Here is a 26,475-nt window from a genome sequence, read left to right as displayed (position 1 = left end):
ATGACATTTGCAGTTTCATATTAATTGTACATACTACATGATATCACATTATTTAGTTCTGTTATTCATTCATCACATTTTCTTGAACACCTATTATGTGCAGAGAGCTTTCCTGGATATGTAGTGTATGTACACTTGTGTTGTGGTTAAAACAAGCAAACAAAACCTTTGGAGACCCTGTCGTTATGGAGACTTGCAAGAAACTCCATATACATTTAAGTTTTTAAAAATTAAATTTAAAATTTATAAATTTGAGGAACCATCCATTTTTAAACAAAGTTATAATCTGAAGTGTTTTCCTAGCACTGTAAGTCCATTCTTTTTGAATGTGGCCAACCTACAGTGTCAGAAACTAGAAGACTGAACAAAATTAATTGAAATGGACAATGTGACTCTTACTTATATGTTTGTTTTCCCTTAGTCTCATTTGGCTTCTTTGTGTTGTAATCAAATTATTAGTACCATTTCACGGCCATTCGCTTTTGTCTTTGTAGTTATCCACTTGAATCTCCTATATTTCCATTTTTTTTTCTTATACTGTTGAGATTCAACATTACCTTGTAGGTTATGATTACATTTAAGATGCCAGATCAGAATATTGAAGTTGATTTATTGTGAAATTATGGGAAATGTTTTTAAAAAGAGTTCGGCTGCTGGAGATTTCTGTTCTCTTACAGCTAGCTTCCACATGCAGCTGAGGAGAAAAACATTATGAAAACCTTTTTAGCAGTTGCTGAAGGCTTGGAAACGCAAAGAAAAAAAGCCAGCCCAGTGGGTTTGTGTGGTGTTAGGCACAGACTGAGCCGGGATGCACAAACCTCCCCGAATGCCCACATCACTGAGGAGGGCCTGTCAGAAACAGGGGACAAGTTTGCTGTCAAAAGGCTTCTCTGGTTTAAAATATCGTTCATCTCCATTGTAGGGATAAACTATTTTCTCCATCAAGAAGAGAGGGGCAGTTGTAATTTATTATTTTTTTTATTTCAGTATTTTTTTCCCATGTAAGACAAATTGCTGAAGAACTGAATGGATTTTTTTTTTCTTCAGGCCTTCTACTCCCCTCCCCCATCAAATGCTAAAAGTGAGGCAGCCTGGGGAAAAAGTGAAAGAATAGTAGCAATTTTTTTACCGACTCAGTCATACTAAAAGCAGTCATGATGTAGAATTCTTCCCACTCAATGTCTGCAGCTTGATCATGAGTTTGACTCATCACCACCATTGACCTTGAAAAGACTCATAACAATCTTATTAGGAAAACAGCAGAGAATTCCTGGTTGCTCTTGGCAATCAGAACTTTTTGCCTAAGGGAAAATTGAAATTGTGGAGCTCCTCCCCCACCCCAACCTTTTTTTTTTTTTTTTTTGTAACTTTTGTAACTTTAGAATCATTGAAAGACAGAACTTCAAGTAGAAGGCATGTTTATTTAAGACCCTCCGGCAGTTTAGGTGGAATCTGGGATGGGGCAGGAAACTTACTTTTAAAAGATGCTTCAAATAGGTTCTTTCAAGGTGCTGTTTCCCTGAGTAAAATACTTTAAAAATATCTATCCTCAGTTTTCTCAGTAAAGCTAATCTGCAGTAAATTTGAAATTAAAGAACTTTCTTTCTTTCCACATAATCCATCATTTTATTGTCTGAAAACTTTCTGGTTTAGCTTTCAAGGTTTTATTATGCTGTGATAAAATCTCCAATGGTGAGATTGAATTACATGCCCAGAAGCACTTCTCACAGGACAAAGTACCAGAAAGAAATAATATTAAATATCTTCTGAAGAGAAAGCTTCCCATTCAGTATGACAGAGAAAAAATTCAACCGAGAGGTCCACTGGATCCCTCTTTATGAAGTATGGGTCTCCTGCTTCTAGATCACCATATCTTTTTTAGCTCAATACTTTTTTCAGAGGAATCTCATCGTCTCCCCTGAAGTATTTATTATTATTGAAATTTAGGTGCTGTGTGAGAAAAATGAGGGTGATCTTTGCCCAGAGAGTTTATTCTTTTAAAGAAGGCAATTCGATACCCTGTCTCTTGATCCTCCTGACATTCATCCATCAGGCATGATTTCAGTTACCGAAGAGGATAGTGGGATCTGGAATGTACTGTGCACGTCGTTCTGGCAAATCTTTGAGCTGGTCCACCCACTTTGGGAGCACAAATGGCAAAGGGTTTGCGGTTTTTGTTTTTGTTTTTTTTTTTCCTCAAGAATATGTGGCATGCCGCCATCTTTCATCTTTGGGTTTCCTGATGACATATCTTCATATGTTCTATTGGGTCAATCGAAGAATCAGTCTTTCTAACTCCCTTGTCTCTTTCGTTGATGAAAACGATAGGGCAGTTCCTTAGCCAATCACTTCTTATCGCTGTCTTCCTGAAAACGTCTTCCACAAAAGGAATCGGTCACGCTGGGAAGCAGAAGGGCAAAGCTCGTACCTAGCTCTGGCAATGGGAGGAAAGTGAAAGATTGTTGGGTCTAAAAGGAGGGATCAAATGTTGCTGACCAATTTTAAACCACACCTGAAGAGCAGGCGAAAGGGTCTTCTTTCCGTTTTTCTGAACCTGTGTTGTACGGACAATATGGTTTTGTGTGTCTGTGTGGTTTTGTTTCCGTTTTGTTCTTGACTTTGCAGGAAGAGGTTTAAACATGAAGGCCAACCTTGTAGACGTTAGCATGGCTACAGATGAAGCAAAGCTGCCTTTTTGTTTTGTTTTCTTTTCTCTGCTTCCATTTAGACCTATCACATAATTTAAGAGAAAAAAATAAAACTTTAACCGCAGGAGCTCTAACTATAGTGTGAAAAAAAACCCTGATCAATTTTGTTTTCGCAGCACGATATTATCAAAGATTTAAGAAACAAATTTGCCAGCCTCGGCGAGAACTCTCTGGTAACAGCATAAATGTCTGTGTTGGTTGCTTTTGATTTGAAGGTTTCTTTTTTCATTTGTTTGAGCCCATTTCTTTTCGCCCCCTCCTTTTAGTTTACTTTCTTTTTCATATTCTGTAACTAGCAAGCCTTCATTTTTTAAACCTCTTCCATCTTCCTGTGTCTATTCTCCGTACTCTGGATGGAACGTTTACAGCAGCAAAGCTGTCCCTCGCTACTGCTGCAGCTCTTCCTGCTCTTAGGTCATATATGTTTTGGCCGTTGTGTTTATGGACATGATACTAATTGACCGTTTCATGTCCCATTGACTAAGCTTCTCTACCACGCCATTTGATGGACGCGCTGTCCTAGGGCTCTATGCAACTTTCATTTTGCAACTTATACTGCTTAGTTCCGTCTCAATTCTCCAGCGAACGGGATAGCTCAAGTGAATGATCCTACCAGTCTTGAACTTGCTGTGCCTTTATATTTTATTTCTATTTTCTTCTGTATGTTTTCAGTGGTAGTTTAAGTGGAAAAGAACAAACCCCAGCCATTTGCACTGGCAGCACCATGCAGTATTGTTTGTCACCACCAGAGAATACAAAATATAAAGGCACATTGCTTCTTTTATTCTTGGGGGGGTGACTGGGGAGATCTGTATCATAAGTCTGCTCCTTCGTTGAAGCCTCCCTTTTTATTCATATCAGCTTTCAATTTCGCTTAAACTCCAACACGTCTCAGTTAATGTTTTTCTGTCATTTAGTGATAACTTGCAACTCGAACCATTTGCTGAGCAGTATCAAGTTATGGCCATGGCATGGGAGATGATTGAAAATGTAACAAACTGATGCACAAATGTATCATTCAGAAAGTGCAAGTTTCAATGACGAAGTACAGTACTTCAAAACTGTGATACAGGCTTTGGACTAATCAAACAATTACAATTGAGAAAATCCATCCTGATAAGCCAGTACCAAAAGTATATCAAGAAAAATATAAAGGGCAAAACCAAGAGTTGAATATTGTTAACATCTGTTGAATAACATTGTTGGTGTTGAAATGGTCCATAATGTTGTCATAGAGCCCATACATGAAGAGATGACTAAAAATATGGTTTAGAGTAAGAAAGCTGCTATGCTTAATGACAGCAACAACATAAATGGTTGGGATTTGTGTTCAGGAGAAAGAAATGGAAAAGCAAAAGCTTCTCTACCAGCAAGCCAGGCTGCACGACCGCGGGGCTGCTGAGATGGTGCTGCAGACCATCAGCGCCAGCAAAGGTGAGGGTCGCCGCTCTCCGCGGATGTCTTTACTCCATGGGAGCACCCTTCTTTACATTCTACTGATGGAGTTAGTCCTGAATTTCTTGTTCATCGCTAGGTCAGGTGACTTCAGGAATACAGGCTCTCATTAACCCAGTCCAACATTGGGGTTTTTTCAGAGTCTTATTAGGAGGTTTATTTCTGTTCATTAAGTTTTGGAAATTACATCGTGACCCAAGCCTAACACACCATATAAATCAGGGATGGGGAAACGTTTTCTGTGAGAGGCCAGCTGGTAAACCTTTTTGGCTTTGCTGGCCATGGGTCTCTGTCACAACCCTTCGACTCTGCCATAGTAGCAGGGAAGCAGCAGCTAGAGGCAATATGTAACCAAACTGTGTGGCTGAGTTCCAGTAAAACTTTATTTACAAAAAACATGTGACAGGCTGGACTTGACCCTTTAGTCCGTAGTTTGCTGACCCTTGATGTAAAAGTTTAGACTTTTTAAGTGGCCCTTCTTAACAATTAAAATATTTTTGTATTTTTCAGTGCCAGCCAAGATAATTTTCTTACATTAGTAATATCTCCTTTGTGAAAACATTTTTACTATAATCTGGATAATGGAGTGGGGAAATAACAGCTATACATTCTGTTATGAAGCACCCCTTTCCCAGTTTTCTAAGATATTTCTATCTCTATTATTGTTTCTATTTCTATTTTTTCTGTATTCTGTTTCTAAGATAAATAGAGGTGAATAATGTAAAAATTAAATATACTCAATGATAGACACCTGGTTGGATTTAAAATTTCGTCATTACTGGGGCGCCTCGCTAGCTCAGTCAGAAGAGCATGCAACTTGATCTCAGGGTCATGAGTTTGAGCCCCATGTTGGGTGTAGAGATTACTAAAAAAAAATAAATAAACTTAAAATCTTGTCATTATTATTTGAATGACTTAAAATTGTGACCAGTCATCCTGATAAAGCAATACTATAAACAGAGTAAGATAAAAGTGCTGAAACAAAAATGATAAAAGTTTTTCAAACATAATATTGAAGGGAGAGGGAGAGAAATTTTCCTTAAAAACCTTAGGTAGCTCTTATTCATTTCGAGTATTATTTTAATGTACGTGACTAGTTTTGAATCTTTATAGTTTTAAGCTTCTATTTCAAAATCAATTGTTTCTGTTTTTTTCTTAAATTTTCTGGTAAAGATTTTCTTACAGAGTGTGCATGCAAGTAAGAGGGAGGGGCAGAGGGAGAGAACGAATCTCAAGCAGACTCTGTACCGAGCATGGAACCCGAGCTCACAACCCTGAGATCATGACCTAAGCTGAAATCAAGAGTTGGATGCTTAACCAACTGAGCCACCCAGGCGCCCCCCTGTTTTTGTTTTTTTTAATGTCCTCATACAGTTCCTGGATACATTACACAGAATTTAATAAAAACATTGACGGCAGAATATGCATTATTACTCTTTTAATGTTTTTTGGTACATAAGTCAGTCTGTCTTGCATCATTATGCTGATTTGTAGGGGAGTGATAATTTTAAAAGTGTACATTTTGAAACAGAAACGGTTAATGTAGTAGGTGAAGTGATATAAGGAATGCTATTTTTTATATTTTTCAGGTGATACTGGACCAATGGTAGCTGCGACTTTGAAACTTGGAATTGCTATCTTAAATGGTGGGAACTCCACAGTCCAGCAGGTAATGTCTTTAAGCCATCCCCATAATGTGCTCTTCAAACAGACCATATTGTCATCCCACTGAACTGTTTTAGTCATCCCAGAAGAACTATTAGTTGTAAAATTTTTCATTTTCTGTGTAAAAAATGTCTTAATTTGATGGCCATCTCGTCGCAGGATTCAAACATCTAGGTCGTACCCTGCCATATGCGTCACTAATGCTCTTGAGAAGTCTGAAGTCCTATCAGATGGTATCATCATGTGGAGTTTGCATTTCATGTGAATAAGTCAGCATGAAATGGTTTGTTTTAATACTGGAAAAAAGTGAATATTCTTACCTCGGGAGCCTAGCTTGGCAACACGTTTTATAGTGTTATACCATCTGTTTCATACTTGTCTATATTGGCTTCTGTGTGAGAAAGAACAGTTTCTGAACATGGAACTAATAACTGTTGTTTCTTGGGTAAGCTTTGGCGAGGCAGAGAAAGGGCTTTCCTGATGGGAGGAAAGGAAGGCTAGTGGAAACCTTAGGATATTTGACTTACAGTTGCTATGAGCCCCAGAATCACGACATTGGGACAAAGCCCTGAATAAGTTCCTAGAAGACCTTTGATTCTAAGCAAAGCACAGAGAATTTGAAGGTTAGGTTGGTGAAGATTTGGACTAGGTTAAGTTAGCAACCCAGAATAGCTGAAAAATTTATCTTTACATTGTTCTCAAATTGTGTGCTTCTTTTTCTGCAAATACAGTTGTGACATTTTCGGACTGGAGGAGTACATAGGCCTAATCTAAGCCAGGGTGCCTAACTTTTTCTTTTTAATGCCTCTGACAGTGTAGTGAAGCATCTGGACGCTTCGGGGTGTCATGTTTTTAAATTGAAAAGTGAAATTGCACAGTTTTATGGAAGAAACCACACCTAGTGAAATGTGGTTATCCAAATATTATAAACAGGGTTTTGATAAAGTAATTTGTGTTCCTTTATGAATTCATTAAATAAAAGATCTTGTACTTGGTCTAATTATTGAAAAGAAATGATTAGTCTAAATATTTTTAAATCACTTCAACAATGACTATGATGTGATATGAAGATCTCTGAAATTTCTATTGGTGACGATATCAGAGTCTGTGTTTCTTGCTTATTTTAATGGTCGAAAGGAATGCTAAGTTTCCATTAGAACTTAGTGAAAATAATGAATGTCTTTTTTTCCCCATCCAATTTACAGATGTCCCTTTTTTGATTTCCATAGTAAATAACTACATGACTTAAAAGAAAAAAAAGGAAAACTGAAGAAAACCCCTCTACTGCTCTCTATAATATTTAGCACAAAATAATTTCCCTTTACGTTTTACTTCAAAAGTCCTTAATTATGTAGCAGATAGATTCAGAAATCCTTGGAGCTGAAAGGAGCTATGAGAGATCATGTAAAACACGTGCTTGTCTATACAGGCTTTTCTTTTCTCTATAAACCTTCAGATGCATATTCTACAGCGTCCCTTTAACTCTGAGCCATATGCCTTGTGTTTTAAAAGTCCAGTGATTAATAAATGCTTCATGTCTTCTTAGACCAGTAACCTACCATACTCCCCGCCCCCAAAATGGCCAGGTGTTTGTGTATATCTCGGTGTGTACGTATTTGTGTGTGTACTACACACTCTCTCTCTACAGTATATATATATACACTATAGTGTATACTATATAGTATAGCATATATATAGTATGTGTGTATATACATATGGTATATACTACAGCGTATAGTATACATGTATACTATGTGTTTGTGTGTGTGCAGCCTTTACATGTTTAGTACCTAACATAACCTTTCGTTCAAATTTCTGGAAACCAAATTACTACCAAATGTTGACTGTTTCAGCACTGATAATAGGAATTACTCACCTCCATTCAAGATTCGGAGAAGAGCAGTATCTTTATTTTCTTCAAACCTTTGGTGTGCCTACTGTCATTTTATCATCTTGTATGTACTTCTTGTTTGAGACTTCCAACACATTCCATCCACGTTCCAAGCAGCTGTTTCAGTGTAATATGTAGTGATAAGCTAAGAAGGTGGAGCCATGCGTTGCTTTCACATTTTTTACTTTTGTGTTTAATCAAAATTTTGACCACAGAATCTGGATATCGTTCAGACAACACAGAAGAAAAATTTAGAAGTCAAATGATTCCTGCCATTCCTTGGGTTTAGAGAGCATGATAACGGAAACAATTTCTGTCTGTAGCATTAGCATATGGTAGTCAACACTGCCCGCGTTTAAGGAACTCACTTTTGTATGGAAATCTATGACTAGCATCTAGGTGGACCTTCTTCCCAGTAAGCTTGAACTAAATTTCTGAATCTTCAAATACTTAAAGAGTGACTAGAAGAGAGTTAAGAGTATTATTATGCCCTGGATATCCATGGTGCTTATGATGTTTATATAAAGCAAGTCCCTTGTTCCAAGCCACTTCTACTGACGTCGAAATACACAACCATCTTGCCATGACATGCGCATCACTGTTTCCTGGTAAAGTTACGGTCATGTTTGTATGCACTGAGTTTTTTTAAATCTTTATTCCAGCATAGAAAGCATGTTTTGTTGTTTCTTATTTAACAAAAACTAAGATTCGTGTTCAATGTGGCCCTGTGGTTTATATATTTACTATAGAAAATGCTTGACTACCTCAAGGAGAAAAAGGATGTGGGCTTCTTTCAGAGTCTGGCTGGCCTGATGCAGTCATGTAGGTAAGCACACACCTCCCTTGTTTTGGTTCTACTCAGTGGGTTCGGTCTTTCAAGGTTTTTGTTTTACATTGCTGACAGTAATGATACAGAGAATATTTTTAATGATTAAGTACACATTAAAGTGGGACAATAGAGGATGTCTTATTTTCTATCTTGTTGTTAGCTGTTAGTAATGTCTTAATTATTAACTTACTCAGTGTTAATGATGTCTTATAATAGTCTTCCCTGTGATTAAATAGGGACCTTGGGGAACTAATGTGTATTCTTCATACTTGAAAATGAGCAGTATATGAATCTTAAAAGAGGAAAAGGAAAGTTCTAATGAGTTTTATTTGGGAGCTTGTAGACCATTTCTCATTTTCCCTGAATAAATGATCCTTAACCAACTAATTTATGATAATCATTTTCTATTTTTTACAGTATTTAAAATCATTCAGACAGTGTTTGACAAAGGAATCTGACAGATACTTAATGTAATAAGCTATTCCAGCTGGAAAAACATGATTATTATAATTCTATTTCAGTGTGTCTGCTAACTTTGTAATGGACTCCCAAAGTTGAAACCCATTAATGCCTGTGTTTGCCTTTCACACGTATCATTTCAGTGCAGACCTTGGGGAGAGACTGGGTTGCCTCTAGGAAAGTATGGTTGATAAACATTGAACTGGGGCATGTCTTCAGTGTATGTTAATATTTGGTTCACAGTTCACAATATACGATTTGTAGACATTTGCTCTCTTGAAGAAAGAAGATTTTCTATTAGTCCTCTAAGTATCTTTCTCCCTGTTATTGTAGTGTCCTCGACCTAAATGCATTTGAGCGCCAAAACAAAGCTGAAGGACTTGGAATGGTGACCGAGGAAGGATCAGGTATTGATCACTTAAATTAAAAGGATCACCTGCCCCCACCTTTTCTTGAAATGAGTCAGTTACAATTACCTTTTCAATACAGAGAGATACAAGGTTTTTTTTTAATGGCCAAAATGCTTATGTGATTCATTTAAAAGTTCATAATTGCACACTCACTCAGGTCACACCCAAAACTCAACCTTCCTTATTGGCCATTAACTCCTTCTTGTTCCAGACCTACTGTAAGTCGCCTTTCCCTTAGTTGGGTAGTAGATCAAATCCCTTATTAGAGAATTATCTGTAAAACTATAAAGCACATGGATGAACCAAATTAGAGGATGTTTGGCGTCTTGTGGCTACTTTGGCAAACTGCCAAACTCTCACATTCTTCTCTGTCCTTAGAATAGTGATGCTTTGAGATCCTTCCGTTAGCCATCATTCCGACCGTCACCTCACTCTTAGCACAGATATCTCATACAGCCATATGTCTTTGCAAGTCCAAATTTGCTGAAAAAAATTAAGGACTCATTTTTAATGTTTAAATTATCCTGATCACTTAATTTACATGTGCACAAATAGAATGACTCACATAATCCTAGAGTTTTTCTCTCTGTAAATAGATGTGTGTATAAACTAGAAAATTTAGCACACCAGGACATTGAAAGCAGAAATAACTATTGCTGCACTTTCATTTCAGTATTTATTAAGAAAAAAACCTTCAATATTTTTTTGTCTTGATTTGCTTTTATTCTTTTGTGTTTGACTTTTTCAATTAATTTAGTTTCAGTGAGGCCCTGTGTGTTTCTCTGTTTTTGTTTGCTTGGTCTTATTTGGAGTGGTCATCTTATCAATGTATTAGTTTTGGAACATCGGATCTTTAATAAAACTAATCCTGTTGCAAAAAGTAAATTTTAACCCATCTGCCATTTGTAGTCTCCGTACCTTTCTGAAATATTTTAGAATTAAGTAATCTCTGTAATTATTTCTGTATATTTTTATTCTCACAATAGGTGAAAGAATTAGTTGCATATTTCTTAACCGTTTTCCAAAAATTATCACTTATGTATATTTTAATGCCGCTACTACAATACAGCTCCTGTGTGCTCTTGTTTTCTGCTTGACGTTTGAATGTATAGGTTCAATCCTCAACTCTCCGTCATGCAGTTACCTAATTGTGTCAGCTAACTTTAAGAAAAATTGCCAACAGCACTCTAAACTCATTCAAATTTTCTGAAATGAATATCCAGCCACACCTCTTCATTATTAAGGGTTGTGTCAACAGTTGTGACACCCAGCCTGAGGGCCCCATCTAGAGAACTCAGAGTCCTTACAAATCTCAGGTCCCATACCTGCCTGCCTCTCAGGTCTCCAGAAGCCCTGGGCATTTTCCTTGAGCTATAAAGTGCCTGAAAATGAATGAATTCTCTGTCTAAAGTCTGACTTCCCTGCCTTGGAATTAGAAATCAATTTCATTTTCCCTGCAGTTATTACTTAATGTTCCAGAGGCATGAACACGGTCCCATTAATCATGCTTCATCATCGTTCATGCTGGTTCCCAGGTAGGGACAGTGGGCCTGCAGGCTTAGTTTACTGGGTCTCCTGTCCTTTGTCAGCCAGGTAGGGATCGGAATACCATTTGTGAGCCCGGAATCAGAAATAGTTTGGAGAGAATGACCATTGTGATGCGAGAAGTAGTCACATCTCTCAATATGAGATTGGTTTGATTTGTTTATTCTTTTTCAACACACACAAATAATTGCCCAAGCTGATTAACACTTTTTCTATTTTACTTCCTTACAAACAGCAAGACAAAAACAACATCTCAACTTCTTTTTTTCCCTCATTTCCTTTTCTTTCAACTATAAATGTACCTTCCTCCCTTCCTCAGTCATCACACATGAGCGTGGTAATTATTACAAATGATCTGCCTTTTCTTTATTTGCTCCTTCATCTGTCATTAGCTTTGTGTATAGTCTTGACAGTGATAGTTTTTTTGTGCTTTTTTTCCTTTTCTAGGCTGTTTAGCAAATAGATTATTTCATTTCCATCATTATGCATCATTTTATTTTAAAACTCATATACCAAGCTTTCCTTTTTATTTCTTTCCATGAGGATGTCCAGTTATTTACATATGAGACATGGAGGGGCAAGAAGTATTTCAGTTACGTTTTTGGATTTGTTTTGTTCTATTTCTTTCATTTTGAAAAAATCTGGTGGACCCAGTTTTTGCTACTGTTGTGTAAATGAATGAATCATAGATGTGTGCCGTAGTCTCCCTGTGTGTTTCTGTCTTGGACATACTGTGGCTTTATGGCTGCAACAAGGGGTGCATGGGAAAATCAGTGGTGATCTGGCAGGGGGAGGGGGCGCTGTGACTGGCTGAGTCTCCTCTTGGCCAGGGGACTCTACCACTTTCCTTCCACATATTGAGACATCTACAGAGTTTCACTCTATTCCTTTGAAAACACCACACATTAAAAACCTTCTTAACAGGAAAACTGTTTTTCATTCTTGAGACTGAATTCAAAGAATGGTAGAAACAGTTGCAAACTAATATAATAATACGGATGGTAGTTTCTAAAAGACATGATACGCAATGGTAATAAACAAGGGATGAGATTTTTGAAGGGTGCCTAGTATATCAACCAGGCTTTAAAGATCAGATCGAGCTCCCTGAATATTCAGCCTTACCTTTATCAAGAGGCCGATTAGAACACATGATAATAATTCACTTGCTCTATGAATAATAAACCACTTTCCAAATTAAGAACACTTAAAGCAACTCTATCTTTTGGCATATTTTTAAAATGTCTGTGACATACCCATTGTTTTGTTTAAGGGTCTACAGAAGTTAGGAAAAGTTTGTACCCTTGTAGGAGAAGGAAAATCGATCAGCCCTCCCAGAATACATAGAGAAGTTTGAAAAATCTCAATCTATTAGTGCTGTTGTAACTTTAAACTCAGCCCTGAGAAAATCATCTGATGATCTAACTTTTCTCCATCCTAACCAACTGTCTCTGTTAGGCGCAATCTCTTCCTGATGATGATAAAATGGCCATAAATTATATAGCCATGGAAAATGTTTAATCTCAATGTACCTTTTGATACCTACAACCACCAGTAAGATATTGTCCCCATTTTATAGGTAAGGAGACTGAGGGATAGAAAGGTTACATGGCTTCTCCAGTATCATGCAGTGAAATGCCAGGGTCAAGACTGAAATGCAGGCCTTCTGCCTCCCAGTGTTACCAATTTCACGAGCCAGTCCCCTCCTCCATCTTTTACTCTCTACCGGGGGAGCTTATTTTATGTTAACCATATTGGTTTAGGTAGGATTTTTTACTTCTTTACTTACGGCTCATTCCTCCCTTCAAAGACACTAATGCATTGCCAATTTTTGCACTTAATGTTGAAGTTGTAAAATCAGTTTGGTGCTTTGTATGGTTACATGTGATACTCCTAATCTTGTATTGAGATACCATTGGGAAATATGTGCCTTTTTAAGGTTTGTATGTAAGGATTTCAGACTCATCGTTTAACACTCCTTTTTCCACTGCTGTTACCATCATGGAAGTTTGCCAGTATTACCATCCCTGCTTCCTAAATTTCCCCCATTTCTACAAAAGCCTGGACCTCTCACTTATTTAAAAAACAAAACAAACAAAACAGTTTTCTTTGGCAGGTGTGTTTAGTAGATGTGCTCGGTGTTGTCCTCTCTGTATATTTTTTAGCCATATGTGTTTTCCTTTAACATATAATGAAGTTCAAAACCAAAAACCTATGTGAATATTTAAAATTTCATTCCATCCATGGATCTTTTTTTCCTCAAAACCATTAAACCTCATTACGTGAGCTTGAAAGTGCAATTTTTCTTCTTTCAAACTTCTTGGAATATAGTAGATATTTTTGATCTTTTTTGGTGGTCCTAGACTTCATCAGCAAGATGAAATCTTGAAGCTGATCTCATTTCTCAGAAAGTGTTTGATTTTAAAAAAATTCTATGTAAAACATTAACTACCAGTTAATCTTTCTAAGTTTCCATCTGTATCTGCTAATGCACTGAATCGAGGTTCTTACTTGGCGTGTTTATAGTGACCTCAATCAAGTTTGTCTGAAGTTGCAGCAAAAGAATTGTTAATGAATCAAAACAATAATTAACACAACCTCTCAATATTGGCTATCCTAATTTTTTGTTAGTAGTTAAGTTACTTAGTACTTTAATTATTTATTGGCTGTCTCCCACCCCAGATTTGCAAAGTCCAATGCACGTGTAGTTCAGTTTACCCCCTGAGTTCTGACTACACTGCTCTGCCCTTCCTGTGGGTCAAGTTTCTTTTCAAAAAAAGCCTGTGATATTAGTTCATGGCACTAAATAGATTTTCCTAACATCCCTGCACAGTTTTTAAACAGTAAAGCACTGATCGAAATGTGAGTGGCTATTATGTGCTAGACGCTGTCCTAGGCATTGGAGTTCTTTATGGGCTCAGTGTAGACAGACTTGTAAACAAGTAACTTAGAAACCCATGATCTGTGTGTATGAGTGAACTGAGTTGAAGTGCTTGGCTGCCAGGCTCATGTGGTAAGGATCACAGTGGATGTAACAGATGGCCTGAAGTAGGTGTTTACCTGGTAAATAAGGAAGGCAAAGAAAGACATTTCAATGGAAGGGAACCGCGTCTACAATGCTTACAGCACAAAGCATGACAAAGAACATCACTGACCTAATATGGTTGGAGAGAAGACTAGAGGGGAAATATAGTTTGTGGGACACTGTGAAAACCTTTTGTGCCATGCCAAGGAATTCTGTGCTTTCTTCCTGCGGCCACGAAGAGTCATTACATAAGTAACAATCAGTAGTATTATGTGTTATATGATAACCCACCTGGCATTAAGTTGCTAGCATCCATTGTTCAAACCAGCAACATTCAAGTGCACTGATTACTCACTCCTCAGTAATGCTAGTATTCTAAATAGACCCTGACTCTTAAAAAGATAGTGGGCAGCATGATTTCCTTCATGGAAGTTGGGAAGCTCTGAGGTTATTCTGTTTAATGATAGATTGAAGGAATCTTTGAGAGTATATTTTTCATAATTACTGTTAAAGGAATCCATCTGTTTATTGGGAAAGTGTTATAATTAGATTGCCTACGAGTGTTGTAGGCAACAGTGTGTAAGATGGATATACAATCTGAGGGCAGGGAGATCAGTTAGGATGTTGGTGGTTAGAATGGATGAAGAACAGTAAGGATTCCAGTTAGAGTAATGAGAGCTGAAAGGCATTAAGAGGTTATAAGAGAAATAATCTTCAAATCACATTTGAAAGCAAAGGGATGTCTTCCTCCATAAGTAACATGTACTTTAATTCTGTTATACCTAAATTAGTTCACATAGTGGTCATTTTTGCTGTCTTGGGATCTGAAAGAGGAGTACTTTATGTGCTGGTCTCAAGTTGAGTGTATGGAATATGTAGATTATTTATCACATCCATAACCCACTGAAAGTCTATATTTTAGAAACCTAAGTCTTTTGAACCTATGACTTCATGCTGCTGAAATGTCACTTTTATTCCTATTGTGCTTTGCATGTTTCAAAGCAATTGTAGTTGCTCGAACCAATTTTATTCTCCCAGGAACCCTATGAAGTAAGGAGTTCAGGTGATTGTTAATTCCCATATCAAAATGATGAAACAAAGGCTCAGAAAATTTATAAAAACAAGTAGGAGTTCACAGTTTAACTAACATATGGTACATGTAGTCAATGATTGTTACCCAAAGATCTTATCAATTTACTGATGTGAGCTTTAGGAAGTTTAGAAACTATGTTTATAAACTATACTTAGGAAGTATAGAAACTATACTGGACTCAGAAAGACCTTATGATATTGAAATGACCTTTTCCATTAGACTATGAACTTCTTCAGGTTCAGGCTTGTCTGTTAGTCTTTATATGCCCAGGACCTCACAAGGTGCCTATAGCATATAGGCGACACTTATGAATGTTTATTGAAATTTACTGGACTCAAACCCTTTACTAGTTAATAACTATAGGACCTTAATCAAGTTACTTAATTTCTCAATTGTTTACTGAACCACCTGTATCACCTGATTCATAGGATTATTGCAAACCTGAAATGAAATGATGAGAAAGTATATCTAGCACAATGCCTAGCACACTGTAGTCACTAACTAAACATTAATTGTGAATCCATTTAAAAAATTGTATCCTTTGCTGGTTGAGCGGTAGTATAATTTAAGCAGCCAGTTAAACTGTTTAAGCAGTGACTTTAAAATCACCCACATGGAATCAAGTTCGTGACTTTTCATTAGTTAAAAATATTTTTATCTTAATCTTTCACTTTTGCTATTGTACAAAATAGATATTTGAGTCCTCTGAAGATCAGTGATCAGAACTATTTATTCCATGGGGGTGGTGGGGTGAGGGGCAGTGGGGAAACACTCTTGAGTTCCACTTGACCAGCTTTTGTAGGGAGTTCTTTGATGCAGCCAGTCTTCTATTTCATGCACTCACCCTTTTAGCTTTCCATTACTGGAGACACTGCCATGAAAAGACCTTAAAACAAAGAGGATCTTAGTCTTCTGGTCTATTTATCCTAATTCAATTGTTTTTGTATATCACTAGGTAGTCTTTTCACTCATTGCATTCATTTTATTAACAATTATTGATAACGTTTTGCAACTAATAACAATTAAACCAAGCCTCTCAAGGCCACAGCATTGAGCTATGACCAAGGATGTTTTCAGTAACCAATAAAAACAAACACTTAAGCAAAACCCTTGTATACTTTTCTATTAATTAGGTAAACCAATTGTGAGTAGAATGGGTGGCTCAGTTGGTTGAGCATACAACTCTTGGTTTCAGCTCAGCTCATGATGTCATGCATCGTGAGATTGAGCTCCACTTGGGCTCCGCATTCAGCAGGGAGTCTGCTTGAAGATTTTCTCCCTGTGCCCCTACCCTCACTTGCACTCTCTCTCTCTCAAATAATAAATAAATAAATCTTTAAAAAAATAAGTGATTTGATTTTTAAAATAGGAATTAATTTTACTGGTAGCTTGAAGAAAGACAGTCTAATATTATTTATAAGTGAAAATCTATGTTTTTGAGAATATTTTGGTCCATTAAAATTAAAATGGCTTTCTAGAAATATTAAACACATTTAATAAATATGTTCAAATAACCATATTCATCACCTAGGCATGTTGTTCCCATCTTTATTTAGTGTTATTGCCACTGCTACTAATAATTGTAACCATTCCACAATTTCTAAAAATGGTCCCACAAATTATGAGGCACTAGTGAGGTAGGCAGTGTACATGTTCTCATTTCATAGATGAGAACACTAAGGCACAAAAAACCATCTCATCAGCAGCAAGTGTTGAAATAACTCTCCTTTTATTATGGTATTAGAAATTGTAAGCCCCTTATAATTAAAAATGAAACCAAAGGAATGCTCTTTACCATATTTGCATTCGACCGTCACACAGCTATTACAAATACTATTTTAAGAATGTCAGAGCACTTTCAACTACATTTTACTCCATTTCGTTATGTTATTAATCTTGGTTTCCACCTTACAATGGAATTTCTTTTGCATACATCACAAAACAGACTGTTGATCCTGTACCTTCTGCAGACATAAAGCCATCATCCATCTCTGTTACTGTCCCACTTACATGCAGCATGGGGAATGGCAGCATTTTAATCAGACAGTAATGTGTCCATTAAGCGGTGGCACCCGTTTATACCTCGTATCACCTGATGGTCAATAAAGGCTTGCCCCCCTCCCACTCTCCTCTTCCTGTTGTTCTGCTCTGTGCAGCGTGTTCTTATGTAAGTAAAGTTACTTGTATGTGTTTTGGTATACAGCCATGAAAATACTGTGCATGCAGACAATAAACACAGCCTCCTCTTATAAATCAGTGTGCAGTGTGCAGAGCATTTTTAGGAACACAGGTAGACTGTATGATTTTTTTTTCATTGTTAACTTTTTTGAATACTTTCTCTCAAGGTTACTTACTCCACATTGAGCATATATGAACATTGAAAGTACATGGTCTATTGATGCAATTTTCTAGAAAAAAAGCATTTTCGGTGGGCTCACAAGGAGAGAATCCATAAGTCTGTGTAACTAGCTCATGATATTTTGATTTAAATATCATGTTAAAGACGCTTCTGATTCAAATAGTTCATGGAAACATACTAAGTGTCATCAAGATTTCAGTTTATTAGCCTAGACTTGTTCTCCCTTTCTTCGCTATCCCGCCACGAATGTAGGCACTGAGGAATGGGCTTATCAGCCATGGACTGAGAGTCAAAGCAATGTGCACTTAAAGTTGAACTTGCCACATGACTAATCTGTTTGCATGGTGATTTTAGCTTGGTCACCAAATATCATATCTTGCAGGGAAATCAGTACAGTGATTTTATGTACTTCTTTTAATGTTTATATTAGTTTTCAAAATGGTTTTGCTTCCTAACCCTCCCATTATATGAAGCCTCTCACTTTGAAAGTCACAGACTGCAGACTGGTAAGTCCGTCAGCTCTCTGTCCTTATAATCATCCATACTTTTAGTTAAACTGAACACATGGTCATTGCATAGTTTTCTTTCTTGGCCCAAAGTATTTCCAGTCTGAAAAGTTATTCGCATTTTTTTTTAAAGACATACGTACATCCATCCACTTGCCGAACAACATTGTTGTGTCCTTTTGATTTCTAAACAACAAATTTAGGCGCCAGCGCATACACTCATAACATTGACAGTTTTTCCACGGACACCCTATGCTTTTAAAATCAACTTTCATTTGTGTGGTGCTGTTTTTCCGTTTGTTTCTTTCTTTGTGTTTTTGCTTTCAGAGTGACTTGTGATCAAGATACATTTTGATTGAAATGTAGGTAAACTAGCTGAACCCTTTTCTGAAGCGTCATGCTCGCCCCACAAATAGTTTTTTTAATGGTCCTGAATAGCTTCTGTGGCTCTAAGCCAACCGTCTTTTCGCCTTTCCTGGTTAGATTTACTCACAGAGCATGAGCCACCAAAGCCTTTCTTTTGGCTTGATATATATAATTAGGTCTGTTTGCCAGTTCTCTCTCCTTTGGAAGTAATGCTCCAACCCATGACGTCTCTGTATCAGATTTCTGAAGCCTTTACTTTTTTAAAATCCATAGGCCGGCTAATGAGACCATTAATTGAAATGAATTAAGAAACATTTTCTAGTCATTTACAATTTCTACAAGATTGTTTTAATTATTCTTTAAATAAAAGAAACTCTCGGCCCTGTTTTCTATATGCATTGAATGCCTTTGCACTGAATCATTTGGTCATACTCTGGGAACAAAGCAGACTTTGGTGTTTTTAAGAGATGTAGAGATCATTCCTACACACACCTTACCCAAAAAAAGAAGAAAAAAAAAGTTTAAATCTTCAGGTTTTTTCTAAAATGTTGCCAAACCCATGCTGCTACTTTTAACAGAGAGAAACCTGAGTTTTAAGATTCAAATGTTCTTTTCTGACAAAGAAAAAGTGCATCTATCTGCCAAGTGCATGATCGTATGAGCTTCAGATAGAAAAGCGGCTATGATTCGTGACTGGTTTTGGTTCAGAACAATGCTAGATCGACATGCAAGTTTTATGGAGGTGGGGATAGCAAGGGAGGGACAGGCCGGGCTAGTTGATCATGTCTGATTTCTCTGGACTTTCTGCAGGAGAAAAGGTTCTCCAGGATGACGAGTTCACTTGCGACCTCTTCCGCTTCCTACAACTGCTTTGTGAGGGACACAACTCAGGTTCGTGAGCCCCCAGACTATGTGATGGTACCAGGGAGTCAGAATTTGGAAACCGGTAATGACCGGGGCCTGCTAGTTCTAACGCTTCATCCCTGAGTCAAAAACTGTCTTGAGCCTTTGTCACTATGCTCAGTATATGCAGTATGACATTTTATGTTTTACATTCCTACTTCCAAAATCCTTTGCTCGCCACTTCACTTAATTCCCATCAGTTGTTCTTCTGCTAGAGAAGACAGGTAGAAAAAAGATATAGATAGATATCTACAGAGAAATATATAGCTTTATTTCTTTTATACTAGTTTTTAACTGGGGAGTCTACTTCATTGTATTGCTTAGCATAATGTATTTTCCTTTGTGGTTGATACAGACTTGTGCAGCTGTGTAGACAGGAACTGTATCTTAATTCTATCTTTGTTTCCCCAGCACTGAGCACGGTACTGAGGAACAAATGATAACTGAATACGAAATTTAATTGCTATGTCCTAAAAGACGGAACCCCTTCCAGCGATTCACATGCCCAGAGCTCTAGAGCTAGGAATTAGGAAACAGATGTTAGCCACCTCTTAGACAAAAAATGAATACTGATATTCTGTGGAGCACCTCGATGTGTCTGGGATACCCACTGAAAACACTCCTCTTGGATAAAGCACCACTCAGCCACAGTGATTTTGCTGGAGACATCATTTGCTTTTGCAGTTCTTCAAATAACTCATTTTAACCTGTTGAGGAAGCTTTAGTAATGTCTTTTGATCTTATGTAGATTTTCAAAATTATCTGAGAACTCAGACCGGCAATAACACAACCGTCAACATAATCATCTCTACCGTAGACTACCTCCTGAGAGTCCAGGTACGTTGCCTTCTGTTAGGAAAAAATGGAAGGGGTTGGTTAGTTGAAGTAATGGGGCAGAGTTACTACGCTAACGTGTTGTAATGTGTTTTGATGGATGACTAGACAGAATGTTTTGAGATATTTTGTCTTTGATCACAGCCTTCCACCGAGTCTTAGGGTGAAACTGCTCCTGTTGTCTTTGCCTCTGACCCTCACTCCTCCTTTGCTCGTTATTTTCTTTCTATAAGTGGGAACTTTCTCCCCATAGTTTTTAGCTTGATGGCATTTTAAATGCATTTTCATTTTGCAAAGTACTTACATGCTCTGCTCCTTCTGCTACAGTTGATAGAGAAATGAGGGCAGGGTGTTTGAAACATTTTCAAAAGTGAGAAAGAAAGGCTTTCAAAATACCTACGATAAATTTACGTTTAACAGGTAGTTCTTTTCAGCTGTCCTGATACTTGAATTAATTTTAAAATTCGGCTTAAGACTCCATCACTTAAAAATCTCCCCGATTTTGTAGTAATCTTTCACACGTTAATAAAACTATTATTTTTTGAATCTGAAGGCATAGGCTTCAGATTTTCATTATTTTTTGAATCTGAAGGCATAGGCTCCTACGTATTGGGAGCCCTGTACAAATTTCATTTCCCTCATCTTATTTATAAGAGTGGCCAGATAGAGTAGTTTAAAACCCACACGTTCAAACTTTCAGTTTCTTTTTGAGTATGTAAAAGTACAATATTTTTATTACCTAAATGTTCCATTTTTGAAGCAAATTACAAAAAATATTGCTGAAAACATATTGGTGATTTTTAAAATCATATCTCAAAACCCAAATGTAGTGTGCTTGCTAGACTACATTGTGTTATTCCTTCAGCCAACTAAAATTCCTTCCAGTCTAAGTTATTGTTGAAAAGGTTGGTCTTGTTCAGATGTCTGTTTATGGTTGTTGTCAGTGTTTTTAAGTAGTCTAATCAGTTTCTTGAGGGGCGTTTATAGGAACAAGGAACATTTTGTGTTCTCATGAGGAAACGATACGGGCTTTGTTGGAGAAGAAGGCCTGATGTCTGTAACCCAAAACACACCCCTGACTTGTCTAATTTTTGTGCTTACATAGTAAACATTTAACTCTGCTCAGTGGATAAATATGTGTTGATCTTATGTCTGTGAAGTTCAAGGTCATCAGAAACAGAAAGTCATTTTTAAAGCTAAGTTTTCTGCTTCTTCTCTCCAGCTGTTGTTTCTGTCTAGGGAGGACAGGTTAGTGGTAGCTTTAGAATGTATCTAAATCCTATCATCCCTCTTTTCCAGGAATCCATTAGTGATTTCTATTGGTATTATTCTGGGAAAGATGTTATTGATGAACAAGGACAACGGAATTTCTCCAAAGCAATTCAAGTAGCAAAGCAAGTCTTTAACACTCTCACGGAGTATATTCAGGTAAACATTTAAATATTTCTGCTGTTTGAAGAAAAAAATGGAAAAGAGTCAACTGGTTAGCTTTGAATTCCACGGAAAATGCAATATGCCTATTTTCCTGCCATGATCCACATTTGTTATTAACCTTTCGTATAGATTCTTAGCCAATGATGATAATTAAATATCAGGTTGAGATGTGAATTTACAGGGACTGAGTTTGCTTTACTGTTTGGCAGATCAAGATATTATTGACTCCTTTGAGGGATGAACGAGGATGTTGACTATGTTGTATCTCTAGGGCCTGGTATTAAGCACTCAGTACGTATTAAAGAAAGGAGGGAGAAAAAAAAAAAGAAGAAGGGAAAGAGAAAGGACAGAGCATTAGATTACTCTTTATTGTGTTCCAGTAAAAATAAGAAAGGAGTTTCATAGAAACTTTAAATGAAAGAGAATAGCAAAACTTTATGTTAAACACATACGTGTGTCAATGCACATACACACGGTACATATAAAATCGTAGAGTAATGTGTAGTACAGGTAGAGTTCCAAGAGCCATGAATAAAATATCTTTTCTTTAAACATCAATTTGTTTTATATTCTTCTTAGGCTAAACTTCTAGACTTAACCTGCAGATTTTTAAAAGATTTTATAAAATTTTGTTTTTTTCAACACGTGGAACTGCTGTTTCCTAGGGGATGGTCAGCCATCTTTCTGTGTTCTGTCTCCATGGCCACTATTACTCTGAATCAGTCAGTCACTGTGTGTGAAGTGCCATCTGCCAAGGAGACAACAGGAGGAATACATTTAGTTTGTTTCATTAGACTAAACATAATCTCGTGGCGAGAAGAAGTGAAGTAAAAATAACAGATGGTCCCCCAGGGCCTCGCACAGGTGCAGGTGTTTATAGAATGACTGAGTGCATGAGCACGCAGGGCCAAGGTAGGCCGGCCCAGGAGGGGTGCTGCAGAGCTGGGAGTGGAGGGGAAGGACATGACCCTCACCTCTTCCAGCTCATTCTCTCCTCTGTGGTCGTACCTTGGAAGGATCTTACTTTCTGTATTCTCTCCCTGGGCGGGGAAGAGGACCCTTATCTGACATTTCAAAATGGAAACATCACACTTGATCATTCTGAGAATTTTTCTTTAAATCAAATAAAAGCGAAAGTTAAAATATGTGTCAGGCGGCTCACATTCCTATTTCCTTGTCTTCGCTGGCATCCACTGTTCCCTTCATATTCTCACACATGTCTCGCAAGGTATCACGATAGAGCGTTCTGTGTGAATTCTCTTGATTAAAGTCTTTTTTAGAAAAATGTTTATTCAGATCCTCTGCTCATTTTTTAATCAGGTTATTTTTCGCTGTTGTATGAGTTTTTATATATTTTGGTTATTAACCCTTTATCAGATATATGATTTACATATATTTTTCTCATTCAGTAGGTTGCCTTTTCATTTTGTTGATGGTTTCCTTTGCTGTGCAGAAGCCTTTTCGTTTGATGTAGTCCCACTTGTTTGTTTTTGCTTTTGTGGCCTTTGTTTCTGGCATCAAATCCAAAAAAGAATTATTGCCAAGACTTATGTCACGGATCTTATCACTGTTTTTTCTTTAAAGAGCTTTCTGGTTTTCAGATCTTACATTCAAGTCTTTAATACATTTTGAGTTCATTTTTGTGTATGGTGTAAGGTAGGGGTCCAGTTTTGTTCTTGTGTGTGTGGTATATGTTGTTTTCCCAACACAATTTATGGAAGAGACTGTCCTTTCCCATTGTATATTCTTGGGTTTTTGTCATAAATTAACTAACTACATATGTGTGGATTTATTTTTTGACTGTCTTTACAGTTCTGTCGATCTGCAGGTCTGTTTTTACGCCAGTACAACCCTGCTTTCATTACTGTAGCTTCATGGTATAGTTTGACATCAAGGAGCATGATACCTCCTGATTTCACAAGTTTGCTTTGGCTATTCAGGGTCTTTTGTGGTTCCATGCAAATTTTAGGATTGTTCTAGTTCGTGAAAAATGCCATTGGATTTTTAAGAGGCATTGCATTGAATCAATAGATTGCTTGGGTAGTATGGACATTTTAACAATATACAGTCTTTCAATCCATGAACATGGGATAGCTTTGCATTCGTTTCTATCTTTCCTACATCAGTGGCTTGTGGTTAGCACTGTATAAGTCTTTTACCTCCTTGGTTAAATTTGTTCCTAGGTATTTTAATCTTTTGATGCAATTGTATGTAGGATTGCTGCCCTAATTTCTCTTTCTGGTAGTTTATTATTAGTTTATAGGAAGACAACAGATTTCTGTATATTGATTTTGTATCCTGCAGCCTTATTGAATTGATTTATTCTCACCATTTTTTGGTGGAGTGTATTAGGGTTTTCTATATACAATTTCTTGTCCTCATGCAAATAGTAACAGTTTTACTTCTTTCTTTCCAATTTGGATGTCTTTTATTTCTCTTGCCTAGTAGCTATGCCTAAGACTTCCAGTACTACATTGAATAAAAATGTGGTCCCACTTGTTTGTTTTTGATTTTACAAAACTCACTTTTGTAAGGAGTGGGCATCCTTGACTTATTCCTGGTCTTAAAGGAAAAGTTTATGCTGAAAGGATTTGCCAGTAGTTTTATGGAGGTTTTCTCGCATGTAACAAGTTGTTTTTCTCTTGCTACTTTTAAGAATCTCTTCTTGTCTTTAACTTTTGATGATTTAATTATAATGTGCCTTGGTCTCTTTTGGTGCTTCTTATCTGGTTACTTTCCCCAGGTTAGGGAAGTTTTCAGCCATTATCTCTTCAAATAAGTTTTCTGTCCCTGTCTCTTCTCCTTCTGGGGCCCTTGTGATGTGAATGTTAGTTGGCTTAATGTTGTCCTGTAAGTCCCTTAAGCTATCTTTACTTTTTGTTTCATTCTTTTTCATTTTTGCTGCTCTGACTGGGCGAGTTCCGCTGCTCTGTCTTCAAGTTCTGTTCCTCTCTTCTCCATCTTGTCTGCTACTGAACCCCTCTTATATATTTTTCAGTGCAGTTATTGTCTTCTTCAGCTCTGTGACTTCTGTTTGGAATATTCTTATACTTTCTTTCTTTGTTGAATTTCTCACTTTTCTTATCCATTTTTTCCCCTGAGTTTGGGCATTATCTTTATGACTATTCCTTTGAATGCCATATTGTTTCATTAATATTTTTTTTCTGAGGTTTTATCTTGTTATTTCATTTGAAACATATTCCTCCTCCTCCTCCTTCTGCTCTCCTCCTCCCCTCCCCCCCCCCCCCCCTTAGCTTCTGTGAATTGGATGAAACAGCCACCCCTCCTAGTCTTGAAGGAGTGGCCTTCTGTAGGAGATGAACTTTATTGTTCAACCCTGTTGAGACAAGAACCCCCTGTTCTTGTCTCAAACCGTCATGATTGCCCAAACAGTGTATTTTATTTTTAATAACTGACGGTAGTTGAAGGAGTGCCAGGCCAGTCAGTGTCTCAAAGGGGAAGAATTTAGCACCTAGCTTCAGGGTGGTTGGAAGCTAGATCTCCTCAGGGAGCAGCTTTTTTAAAAATGCAAATGTATACAGTCCTGTGGGATGGCAAGCATAAACCCTGTTGGCCCCAGAGCAAGACAACCTGGAGGTGTCCCCTGGGCAGCAGTTGTAAAAATCAGGGCTCCAGATGAGTGTGCATGCTCCTTTCTAGGAACTACTAAGGAACTGTGGTAAAGCAGAGGGGGGAGGGCACAATGAAGGGATCCCTTGGCCTGTGTTCCCTGAGAATACCTTCTTGGCTCCTAGATGTGTGCCAAACCTGAGGCCTGCCCCCAAGACCAAAGCTCCAGGAATAGCAAGTACACCTCTGTCATGGAAAGGCTAGGGATATGTTTCTGTCTGCTCCCTGTGCAGTGCTATGGGGGTGGTAGCCTGCCAGGAGCTGTTTCTCTGCTTGTTACTGTCCAATGAGACCCAGGAACCCAAGCCACCGTGCTCTCCAGAGCCAAGTGATCCAGGGGTGTCCCCTGGCAGCAGCCACACAAACCAGGGTACCCAACATAGAAACTAGGCACACGTAAGATCTCCCCTCAGAGAGACGCTGGCTCTCTGGAATGTTTCAGAAGGAGAGTGCAAAGATAATGCATGCCCTCCAAGGTCTCAGAAAGGATTTATAGTCAGCCCTTAGTTTATTAATGAGAAGCCAGCCCCTCAGGCTACAGCTCAGTTGATAAGCTAATAGACCTCTGTCCCAGAAAGATTGAGCTCCTGGGTCTATTGCAGCTTGCTGTGCCCTGGGGGTGGTATAGCTTTTAAAAACTCTTACCTCATTGGTTATAATCCTGAGTTCCTCTGAGCTTAAGCCTCACTGGCCACCAGAGCCAGGCAACGTAGAGGTGTTCCCTGTCAGCAGCCACAAACTCAGGGCACCAGAGAAGAGTGCAAGGACCTTTCCGTAAGATACCGGTTTGCTAGAGTGAGGGAGAGGGAGAACACAAAGATTGCGTTCACCGGCCTTCCTTCCCTGAGTGCAGCTCCATAGGCCCCTGTAAGTGTATCACCCCAGAAGCCTGCCCCCTGCTGGCTGGCACCTACACAAACACACAGGTCTCTTCTCTGAAACATGTGTTTCTACCTGCTCTCTGTGCGGTGCCCTGGGCATGGTGGCCTGCCAAGAACTCCTCTCTGGTTGTTATCATCTCATGGGACCCAGGATCGCAAGTCCACCAGATGTGTGTAAACGCTCCCCTCTGGAGATACTGGCGCTCCCAAGCACAGCAGAGGGAGATCACAAAGATAGCACTCAGTGGCTGGAGTGAGGCAGAGGGGAAGTGTAAACACGGTACACACCAGAAAAAAGGGAGGAGGAAGAGGAGAAGGAAAAGAAGAAAATATTAAAAGGACAAGAAAAAAAAGATGGCACCCACCATGAGAGAGCCCACAGACTGGAAAATAGAGATGGTGCCCGCTAACATTAGCAAGGCAGAGGAGAAATGGGGAGATGGCAGCCTCCCTGCCCAGAGAGCATCCTGGCGGGCCCCTGCCCC

At 38.1% G+C, this 26,475-nt stretch overlaps 1 protein-coding gene across 1 annotated transcript in view; it reads left to right on the top strand.

The window, feature by feature from the left end:
- RYR2 (ryanodine receptor 2) overlaps positions 1-26,475 on the top strand; it is a 528,108-nt gene that overhangs the window by 454,398 nt on the left and 47,235 nt on the right. Inside the window, exons 82-88 of the mRNA XM_008689669.1 lie at positions 4,043-4,142; positions 5,753-5,832; positions 8,469-8,545; positions 9,341-9,414; positions 19,119-19,199; positions 19,960-20,048; positions 21,345-21,473. Coding sequence (XP_008687891.1) covers positions 4,043-4,142; positions 5,753-5,832; positions 8,469-8,545; positions 9,341-9,414; positions 19,119-19,199; positions 19,960-20,048; positions 21,345-21,473 — 630 coding nt within the window. The remainder of the gene's footprint in view (positions 1-4,042; positions 4,143-5,752; positions 5,833-8,468; positions 8,546-9,340; positions 9,415-19,118; positions 19,200-19,959; positions 20,049-21,344; positions 21,474-26,475) is intronic.

Source organism: Ursus maritimus, unplaced genomic scaffold (genome assembly GCF_017311325.1).
Source record: "Ursus maritimus isolate PB19 unplaced genomic scaffold, ASM1731132v1 scaffold_7, whole genome shotgun sequence".
NCBI lineage: Eukaryota > Metazoa > Chordata > Mammalia > Carnivora > Ursidae > Ursus > Ursus maritimus.
This window is presented reverse-complemented; position numbering and strand designations above follow the sequence as displayed.